Source organism: Pieris rapae, chromosome 22 (assembly GCF_905147795.1).
Source record: "Pieris rapae chromosome 22, ilPieRapa1.1, whole genome shotgun sequence".
Taxonomy (NCBI): domain Eukaryota; kingdom Metazoa; phylum Arthropoda; class Insecta; order Lepidoptera; family Pieridae; genus Pieris; species Pieris rapae.
The window spans coordinates 5,366,881-5,378,381 of record NC_059530.1 but is presented as its reverse complement, the minus strand read 5'-3'; the positions used below and the strand labels follow the sequence as shown (position 1 = coordinate 5,378,381).

The window sequence follows — 11,501 nt, the reverse complement described above, 5'->3', positions numbered from 1 at the left end:
AATGTTTCGGGTTTTTATATAACAATGACACTAATTATAAGTTGATATTTTCCACCTCACCAAAGAGGATGTGAGCAAATAATTGAAGAAGCGGGCAGAGTTTGACTCTGTTTAGCAGTAACAATTTAGTTTTTCTTGAAAATATTAAGTTTTAATTGTCGTTTATATTAATTTTTTTGTTTATTTATTACTTACTTATATATATTTTATAATCTGTTTTGGCTTTGTATATTGTTGTAGTGTTTTTAGTTGTATGTATGTAAGCTGTAAGATTTCTAATAAATAAGTAACGAAGAAGTACATACGAGAGCTTCGAAGGGATTTCTATGGATTAAATAATTAAAACGTAATTAATAAATATATTTTATTACAAAAGATAATAAAATGGAAACTTATCTTATGACTAATACAAAACGAATTTAGATCAACATATAAGATGTTATTACCACTGGCAACACTATGTCATCTTGTCCAGACAAGAGAACACACAACCTTACATATCGGCTAGTCTAGAACCAAACAGTCTTATATCCACTCATTTTGTACCGAGCTTAAAATTAATATCACTTTTCACTTTCCGAGCAAGATTTTGCGGCCGGCACCAAGGTTTTGGCCTGCCTGGGTCGCACCTTTGTTTGATCCAGCCTGGAGACCAATCATGGTTTGACCGGCTTTCAGCACCTCATCAGAGAAGTCGCGCTTGCATTCGTCAGCTGGCTTGGGTCCGAGGTAGGGGCCACTCCATTCGGCGTGTCTGTAGGTCTGAAAAAATATTCGAGTTAAAATTGCGGATTACTTTAGATTGTTATTGTTGACACATGGCAAGAGGTACAGAAAAGTGGAGCAAAAACTACTTAACTGATGCCCAAGGTACAAACGCAAAAGAGGGAGACAACTCAGAAGGTGGATAGACATTAAAGAAGTAGCTGGTACATGGCAGAGAGTGGCAGTGCAGAGTGGAATGGCGAGATTTGGAGGCCTTTGCCAAAAAAGGGCATACAGATACACTAGAAGAGGATTGAAATAGAATATTTGTTTAAATGTAAATATAAAATGTATCTTAATCAAGTATTATTATTATTAGATTGTAATAATAATAATTTATTTAAAATGTTTGAAAGGTTTTGTAACTGACTTTGCGTGTCGAGGATAATTTTTTTGTATATAAGTCATGTAAACAAATTTTTATAATTAGTCTAATTATAAAGAGTACATGTCTAAAAGATCAGATAGTTTTAAAGTGATTGTATAAATTAATATCGTTACATGATATTCAATAGCAATTCCTAAAATACTTTAAAAAAAAAATTTTTTATAGAACAGGGGGCAAACGGGCAGGAGGCTCACATGATAAAGAATATCGCCGCAGTCTCGATGCCATAGGGCTTGCAAGTGCGTTACCGGCCTTTTAAGATGTTTAGTGGGATCTCGCTGTTAGCATGAAGGGCGTTGACAGCTGAGCAAATTAAGAGCGCTCGTATTTATACTAAAACTTAAGAGATATTAAAATAGATTTTTTAAATACAAATGCTTGCATTGAATTTCTGTAAACCTCATTCGGCCTCAACTCACGACCTTGTATATTTGTGAAAAGTGAGGTAATGTTGCGAGGTCGTAAATCTGTTGATATTGGCAAAGATTCAAGTTCTCAAATTCTAAACATGTCTTAAGAAAATATTCTGTAACACGCTTGAGTATTACCATTCGACATTTTAATGGTTATATATGAAGATAGCTTTTGTGTATTTTGAAATTGTGAAGTTCTTTTCAACATACCTAGTCTACTAATAAAGACATATCATAGTTAAATATTTACGTAGCTTTTAATTAATTGGAAATTTATTAGATATGGCATATCAAAATTAGTTAAAATAGTTTGGTATCTATGCGATTGCGTTAATCTTTGAAAGGATTTTTTTTGCTTTAATGTACTCTGAGATAAATAGGGAATGCTAATGGAGATAAATATTTAGCTGATAAATAGCCTACCCAATCAGATATTAGACAGCCTAACGTTAACCAACATTAACTGTAAATTAAAAATAAATACTTTTATATGCATCCGTCGCGCTTCTAAACAAGACTGCTATGGTTTGTATTAATAAACATATGTTTGTATAATAATACAAAACACTGTGGTTTTCTAATGTAACATATTGTGATTATATTATATTATTGTGTAAAATAAAGAATTCCCTATTTATGAAATTTGTGATTACAAAAGAGAGAGTAAAATTATTTATAAATATTTTTTTTATGAAATAGTTTATCTCTAGAAGGAAAGATTTTTTTTGATAATTACCTCGCGGCCCAGAGCATATAGTGTGCTGACTACTTGAGCGATATCCTTCTTCTCCCACAGGTCTACTGTTTGGAATACATCGATGTCTGGGACGCCATAAGCTTTGATGGCTCCCTGGAAGCTAAAAACCACATCCTATTAATAAGATTTAAAACGCGTGCCCGCGCTTATAAAATTAAGTATTTGGTGATTAATTACAATTTGTTGGTTCGTGATACAGAAAACAATATTACCGCGAGAATTAAGATATACAAAGAGTTTTTCAAATTTTTAAAAGTTTTTAAATCGTTCTATGACACGCAAAACGTCAGAAAAGTTTAGACAAATACAGTGCCAAGATTTTGCGCAAGATAGTATCTTTAAAAACGTTATCTTAATTTTGACGCGAAATATTACAATTATGTTAATAAAAAGCAATTGTAATAATTCGCGTTAAAATCTTGTAATTATCAATTAATAAGTAAAAAGTAACTGTTTATTACTTTGAATAACGACACAGATTAGAGAGATTAAAATTGTCTTTAACTTTCCCCGTTTATGGTAAAAATAGTTTTTTATAAATAATCTCATACATAAAGACATTATTTTAAGTAATTGCTTTGATTTTTTTATTTCGTATTTGCTTACTTTGTGATGTTCTCCATCATTTTGAATTGTCCACCTGAGGTGTTGATTTTGTTGACGGAGCCAGGTTTGATTTTGTTGATGAGTTGGCAGAGTACAGTTCCGTCCTTGAGGACATCTTCAAATGCCTCACCAGGGGGGAACTTAGCACCAAGAATGGTTTCAATCCACCCCTGGCATTCCTTTTCTTGATCTGGGTTGCGCTTGGAGGCGAGCTGTTAGAAAAGGTTAGGTTAGATATATTTTAATTGGAGTTGTCACGGCTGCGATGAGCTGCAACGTATTTACTTTCAAACCCCTGGGTTAACAACAAAATACATTGAAATATTATTGAATAATCATAATCTTGCAAAACTCGACGTCGTCTTTTGTTTACTTTCTAACACTAAATGATTCTTAATTAAACTTTGATTACTAAAAGAAGTTTTTACTCGAAGAGTTTAAAGAATTTACTGGTCGCAAATAGTTTTGGGAAAGTCTTACGTTTCTTACGCATAGTACTTGTAAGTAAATTGTGCTTTATAAATTTACATAATTAGAAATTCAGAATCGACATTTAGCGCAAATCTCGACTTAAAATCATCTTGTTACATGCAAAGTTACATTTTAAAATAACGGACTAAAAACGTTTTAGGCAACTAACACAGAATACAATAAATGATAATTCTGATTAAAGAATATGTGGAAAATATAGGAGGCGGAAATGTTTTATCTTTTCTATTAAAAACAAAAGAAAGTGTTAAAAAATCCACTTACAATTTAATTAAACAGTTTTTCGTTAACATCATACTTAAAATTATTTTATACAAAAAACCAGACTCAAAACGTTTTAGGCAACTAACACAGAATACAATAAATAATAATTCCAATTAAAGAATATGTGGAAAATGAAGTCGGCGGAAAACTTTTATCTTTTCTATTAAAAACAAAATAAAGTGTAAAAAACCACTTTCAAATTAAACAGTTTTTCTTTAACATCATACTTAAAATTATTTTTTATAAATTTGTACTCACCTTAGCCCGGACTTGACGTTCAAGAGACATGTTGGCTTGCAAATAGGTGAATTCGTTCCAAAAAGCACTGCGAGACTGATCTCCTGAAAGCTGAACCAACGTATTTATAGTTGAGGTTGCGCCCTTCTGGAAAACTCTTGCGCATTTCATACCCGATGCCGAATCCGCTACAAATATGCTTCTGACTCAACAGCCTCAACTGAAGGCGTGGATTATGAAAATAGCATTGATTCTCATCGAAAAAGATTTTTAAATTGATCTATTGAAATCATATTACAAACGTTTGATTTATTTTTGAAACCAATAATAGTTGAAGTTAACACAGCTTTTATCAAAGCCTTGAGCTAATTTTACGGTGCCTTTTGTATTACATGATTCCCGTAAAATAGATTTTATATTTATATATTTATTAATCTTAAACGCCGGCAACGCACTTGAGAGCCCTCTGCTATTGAAGAGTTCAAAGGGCTAACTTGCTATTAAGTGCTCATCGAGATTCAACGATAGAGAGCTTGAAATTACGTTGCTGGCTTTTTAAATAAACAAATAACATGGAATATAAGATACAGGTATCACTTGTTCCGTGTCGTTAAATTTGAATCATCAGAGATCTCTGCTCATCGGCAAAGAAGACAGAGGATGTAGGCCGACAGAAAAGCCGGAGTAGAAAACTCTTGGTACTCTTTTAAAATAGCAAACCATCAAACAACACTTATTATCGTTAACTCTATAGTAAGCCTTTTTACATAGATTTTCTTAAATACATTTCGTAAATATAAAGTATCCCTTTTCCCTAAAAGGAATAAAATAGCCAGCCATTCTGGACTGTCTGCAGTCTGCGTTTCGCCACCATCGGTGATGTTGGAGTATTGTAGATTTCTGACGAATCCAGGTTCGCACTTGCAAGAATGAAGGAAGGAAAGGACCCAGGCAAACCGGCATCTTTCTGGAGCCTCTGCGGGGAGACTATGTCTTTTGTTGTCCCCATTTATTCTTTGAAATATGTACACACGAATAAATAACTTTTCTTTTGCAATAGGAGGCATACGGGCAGCAGGCTCAGACTTTAAGTGAAACCATTCGGGAGTAGACTGTCGAATCAATATTTGGCTATTTCTAGTATAAATGTTGTAATAAGTTTATAGAGCGTACTTTATACACACACACACACATATATATATATTTATAAGTACGCATTTAACACTAGCTCGTACTGGTTAACGGAAACATCATGTGGAAACCGAAAACTCAAACGGGGTGTGACTCACCGGCGATTTATGAAAGTTAAATCATTCAATATAAATCCGACTTCCATAAAAGTATTTACTGTAATTTTGAGTTGGCATTTGTTTTAACTCCACAGCCCGCCCACGGGAGCTTTTTTCGTTATTCGTTGACTTGTTTCTGTCGCGAAAGCCAACGTTGCGCGTAAATCGAAGCGTGCGCACGGTACTAATACGTGTCTTCAATCTTAATTAAGCTTTCAAATTCTTAGGTTTTAAATATGTAACTTTTCTCTTCACTTTATCTATCTAATCTATTTATTGTGAGGAAAAAATAAAAAAAATCAGTGGTGCTTTAACGTATTAAGCCTGGGCCTGGATGTCTGTATCTGTTCCATGATCATTTGTCAAAGAGATTTTACGAGTTTTAGATATATCAGACATAATAATAATATGACTATAAGAAAAATACTTTACTATTATTTGTGTATTCGTTTTACGGTGTGTATTGCAGTGGCGTCACAAAAAGGTGGCGGCGGGGGCGTTCCGCAACGGAAATCACAATTTTTGGAATGACACCCACCCGGTCTCTCAACTTTAAGAAGAATGTAGAAACAAAAAAAAATATCGCTAGCATAAAAATTTCTTCTTCAGGGATTCCTCCACTAGCACTAGCTCAGCTCTATGTAGAATTCGGGGATTTCCGCTCAGGTGATCCACATTGGGGGGAAGGTAGGACGGTGCGGCATGCTTAAGAACGCCTCGTCATCCCTAAGAACGTTGCAGCATGCCAAGACATAGTTTCCGACAGTGTGCGCTTGCATGTAGGAATGCTGAAGGATGGCTTTTCTTGCCGATGCCGATAATTAGCGTCGGGCCTAAGGTGCCTGCTGCCCTGTAAGTTATATCTCTTCCCTTTGTTCTGTATATGGCTTCCTAAGGGAAATTGTTATGGGAAGACCCGTGACAATCGTGACTTTTCGTCTTTCACCTTACCAAAGATAATCTTGTCCATGTTATGTGGTTCGCGACGTGGGATGTGACCAAAGTAAGATCTCCTCTAGAGCATTGAGAGTCTCGTACGAACTTGCTCCAAGATTTATTGGCATATATATTGGAGTATAGTTCTTAGTGAGTAATAAATAAAACATATACCCTTTATTTCTTTATTAAAACACCCTCCACAATTCTTATTACAACCGCAGTATTATGCACAACAGTTTATTTACAACAAGTTTACATGTATTTACACTAGCTATAGTCCACGTTATTGTGAACGAAGTGTTGCAATAAATAAATCTCTGATAAAATAATTCAATGCGTTAACATAAGCCTCTACGTATTGACTATTTTATTATGACTAGAAATTTAAAATGCACTAACTCTTGCGTACTGGAATGTTTTATCTTACGGTATACGAGCGTATACACTGTATTTACAACACACAAAATTCGATTATGTTAAATTTATTGTCGTTCAAGTATTACGTAATCAGAGGTCATTGATTTCTTATTTGGTGATTACGTCAACAGTAATTATTTACTTTTGATCACTTTGGCTATGCTTTGATGCGATTGCTACAAAAAATTAATATGTTTCTGTTCTATTATTTTTCATAGCTTTGCTTGCTTCAGCTGACAAAAGGGGGAGTAAATCTGCTTACGTAATACCTAAACGGCTGACAACTGCCCGTTACATACGCACGATAAAGACAGTGAAAACTATGCTATATCTATCATACATCTACAATTAAATGGACACAAAAGTTTTGGCACTTATATTATTTTGCAGTCTTATCCGACACTTTCTAGTTCACATCACCATGGCCAAGAATTGTCCTATATCATAACATGCCCGGGGCAAGCAATCTAGAAGTAAAACGTGGATTAGAAAAGGTGGTTGTTCGATTTCGCCAGGCTCCCGAGGTGGTCGGACAGCAAGTAGTTGGGTGGTGCGACGCCGAGGAGTGGGAAGCCTGACGGTTGTCGCAGCAGACCGCACCCGCCCGCCCACTTGCTGCCGCCCACGCCGCTTACTGGGGGCTCACCGCCGCCCACGTTGAGCTCGTCGCACAGTTTATTGCCTGAAAGACAAATATTTCAATTATTTAATGAGTTTTAAAGTATTACTTCTAGGCGAGTACAAAGCAGTGACATTTTTTTTATTTATTCAAAAAAAATACGAGGAAGATGACGAAACAAAAATAAAATATATAATACTAAATATTTAAGATACACAATCATTACTTTTTATTATTACTATGTACCTAAGAAAGTTGTAAATACTGTAAAGACTGTTTTGATTACTAATAATAGTTATTCACATATTATTAAACATTTTAATTATAATTTAACATACACAATATCGCTATACACAATATCGCTATACACATATATACGCTATATACACTCTGCAAACATATGAAAATGTCGATATAGATTAGCCAAAGTTCAAACATAATTTATGGGGTGATGTGTTAATGTTAAAAATATTTTGTGACATATTAAAAGTAAATGAACGATTGTTTTAATTAAAAGTATACGTACACTTTGTAAACAAGGTATTACAAATTAGAGGATTATATTCAAGATAAGAATGTTTGGAAACATGCAAGTCCTGCTCCGTAGGACAGTCATAGAGCCTTGACAAATGTTATTTTTATCTCACACACTGTTTTATTGTTTTTCTTTATTACTCTTTAATGTATAATATTTTACGGTTTCGATATTTATAACATTTAGAAATATAGTAAATCTTATTTTAAAAGTGGAGTTTCTTGCCCATTCTTTTACACACGAAACTACCTTTTCAAAGGGGCAACTAGAATCATCTTTATATTTCATTCAAATGTGCCATGTTATGTTGGCTAATTGGAATAAATGATTTGACTTTGACCTTGACTGACACTGGCCCTTGGTATCGCGAACAATCTTTGCCTTCGGTACAAAGAAATAGACTTCTTGGAGAACACTTGGGTCACGAACCCCAGCGAGACTTCAAGTATATAGTGGGCCAACTGTATGTACCGTCTTGTTTCTTTATTGTACAATAACTAACTCACCCTAAGGTATATACACATACCATGAGCTGGGTCCAGCCCTGATAATGGCTACCGTTTAAAACAAGGCAGCAAGTATACTACATAAAATTCATTATACACCTTATAATAATGTTATCATCTTAGCTTTAATCATTGTAACCTTGTATTTATATGTGAGAGAAGAAATAAAGATAATTATTAATTAAAATAATTATATTATTAATGATTAATTAATAAAACTGTTAGAATATAATTCAACATTAAAATTACTTACAATAATTACAATGTATGTATTGTCACGGACTCATAGATTCCACTTCTCAATAAATAAATAGTTAATAGAGAACTCAATGATTATTTAAGATCTGAATCCCGGGTGAGTGTATATTTATTAATAAGTCCTAAAACAACGTATTTGTTGAAAATATACCAGTCAATATGACGCCACAAATGTTACACACACATGTGAATGCATTTCATAGAATCTGCAGTTAGTTTATATGAAATAATCGCCGTAACGCAATTAAGGCCTAATCACCTAATCCTTGCTATGCGGCGTTGTTTATTCAGCCTGAGTGACAATCACGCGAACAATTAGCGCAAATGAGCCGAAGTGAAAATCTGGGTGGCGGGCGCGGTAATGTGATTAATGCAACCACAACTCCGCCATTACGCGCGTTCGCCCACCAACGCGTATACCATCGTTTAGAAAATTCTGCAAAATCTTTTCCGTATTACCAGAAGAATCTTTTACTGAAATTTCGCTAGCGGATACAAAAAAGCAGTGACATCGTTTAAATATGGGCCTCGAATAGATCTATTGAGTATTGCTGCCAGTATCTTCGGAACCTTGCCTAAAGGGACTCCTTTTAATAATATTTTTAAATTAATAAATTTTAAGGTTAGTTATTACGTATATTTTTATGTATCATGGTATTTGTTTTGAATATTAAGTTTTTCTAATAGAATATGCTACTGCCTATATGCCGTTGATTTTTCCCCCATCCATTTCAATTTCAGCCTTCAAGAGAGCTGTTCAACCAGCTTATGGCTTTGTTATAACAAATACATATATATATATTTCGATCAAAAATAGCTTTCGATGAAAATCAACTCACATGCATACTGTCGATTCGATATCGCCCTTCGCTGATCATAAAAAAATAGTAGCGCTACAACCTTTTTATATCTGGGCCTCAGATTTCTGAATTAGGGAAAATTTGTCAATCTAACAAGCAAGTAGATGATCAGCCTGACGCAAGCCGTGAGTGGCGTCTAAGACCCAAAAACCCCTTTTTGGGTTATAGACTAGACGGTTTCCTCACGATGTTTTCCTTCACCGTTCAAGTGAATATTAAATGTGCAACCGGGGATCGAACCTACGACCTCAGGGATGAGAGTCGCAATAAGCCAACACTGCACTTTACCATAGACAAAAAAGCATTATTTTATTCTAACCAAAATTACTCTTTAAAATATTTCTACCGATTAACAGTAATTTATTCGAATACCACCAATTCGTTAAACGCCAATCGAACTTGACCCAAATTCCTCAATTCTATTTTAACTGTTATCATTGAAGTCCTCTTACGCTAAATTTAAAATCTATTTTGAGATTATATTTATAAAGATGTAATCAGCCTTGTTAACGCCCACGCTTGCTTTTTAGTTTGGTGATTCATTGCTCTGTGATTTCAACCATCGATTTTTAGAATTACGTCTTAAAATACCAGCAAGAATAGATAGTATATATTCACGTATAGTTAAATTACTGATGTTTAGAAGATCGGTTACTGTTTTCTTTCATTACGGTAGCCTTGAAGAGAACGCAGAGATGTGTCACTCACTGCAACAAGAGCGTAGCATAGGTGAGCCCCACTAGCCCATGAATATAAAACAGAAATATGTAGTAATATATTATGTATTTGTATGTATGGATATATATATATTGAGAAAAGAGTCGGGGATATTGGAAAATTTTTGTTAATAATTAATTGATGGGCAAAAATATGTAAATAAAAGAGGTTAGTGAGTGAAGATCGTAGGTTCGATCTCCGGCTGTGCACCAATGGACTTTTATGTATGCACTCGCAACAGCCAAGCCTATTTCTATTTTTCTCACAATATTTTCCTTTCAAGGTAAATATTTTCTTGACTTGAGACTTTCTTTAAAAAAAAGAATTTACTAACGGTAAAGGTGACGTATTTCAAATGTACATAGGCAGTTGTGGGGTAATCAATATTTTCCTTTCAAGGAAAATACCTAAGACTCAAAAGTTGACGATGTGTGTCAGGCCCGTATTTGCCAATTAGAAATAATCATAGAACAGATACAATAATCTAAGCCCCAGGCTTGAAAGCCATAACATAATATCTATGTATATTGTATACCAATGGCGTTACGTTTAGTCTATTAATACAATTTTCTTCTATTCAAACTCAAGGATGTTTTTTTCATTTAAATCTTATCCTATTGGATTCAAAGGGCCTTGATGATTGTTTGATTGATGACACATTTTAAATTTACACAAAGTTACAGAAGACATTAGATCTATAACATATATTACTAATACCATCAACAAATTATTATTTAAAAGTTATAGTTTCTAAATTTTCGTGCTACATACTTTGTACCAAACTATAGCGCAGAAATACCACAATGAATTGAAATTACACATAAATAGAAGAAGCTATTTATAGAGCTTTTATTGTACTATACAGTACTTTGTAAATACCCAACGCGCGTTGTTACTTCTAATAGCAATAGCATTCTTGCCCGCTCTACGCCCTTGACTTGCGAACTGGTACTAAATATAAATTTACAATTAATTTAATTTTTTGACGTTCATAAGTGTACTTGTTTAACTATATGAATAAAGATATTTGTTTGTTTGTTGTTTAGACCCGACGTTTTTGTCAACAACTTTGATGTAGATCTCATATTGCTAATGTCGCAATTTTAATATCGGGTGGTACTAATTATTGTGCTCGGGATAAATATCGCAATTGAAAACTGCAAAAGCAAGGGCCCTGGTATTGGTTTCCAAACTCGATCCAAATCGTGGATCCAAAATAGCTTTATTTTAGAACCCTTCGATTGATATTGTAATCATACGAGAATGTCAGACCGTGCTCCTATTTCACCATGCCTTACAGTAGAACAAATCTTTGTTATTGATTTTTTTGATTATTAATTACTTAAGATGTCATGTGGAACATTGTATAATGTGTGCAGCTCCTTGCAATCATTGTGTAATACGAAAAACTTAGCGATTAAAAGAGTGGCGGAGAGTTAGTT

General features: G+C 34.1%; 1 protein-coding gene across 1 annotated transcript; it reads right to left on the bottom strand.

Moving 5' to 3' along the window:
- Window positions 1-347: 347 nt before the first annotated feature.
- On the bottom strand, window positions 348-4,098 carry LOC110996563 (muscle-specific protein 20). The gene is made up of 4 exons (XM_022264302.2): window positions 3,941-4,098; window positions 2,930-3,141; window positions 2,303-2,423; window positions 348-762 (listed from the first exon to the last, which is right to left on the bottom strand). Exons 1-4 carry the CDS (start codon window positions 4,088-4,090, stop codon window positions 571-573), a joined length of 675 nt encoding a protein of 224 aa, XP_022119994.2. The 5' UTR covers window positions 4,091-4,098; the 3' UTR covers window positions 348-570.
- Window positions 4,099-11,501: the final 7,403 nt, after the last annotated feature.

Bases quoted from the DNA above. Each gene is read 5' to 3' on its own strand.
- LOC110996563 (XM_022264302.2), bottom strand. From the start codon at position 4,090: ATGAAATGCGCAAGAGTTTTCCAGAAGGGCGCAACCTCAACTATAAAT. The intron at 3,142-3,940 runs GTGAGTACAAAT...CTTTTCTAACAG, and splicing joins AACGTCAAGTCCGGGCTAAG to CTCGCCTCCAAGCGCAACCC. The intron at 2,424-2,929 runs GTAAGCAAATAC...TGTGGTTTTTAG, and splicing joins ATGATGGAGAACATCACAAA to CTTCCAGGGAGCCATCAAAG.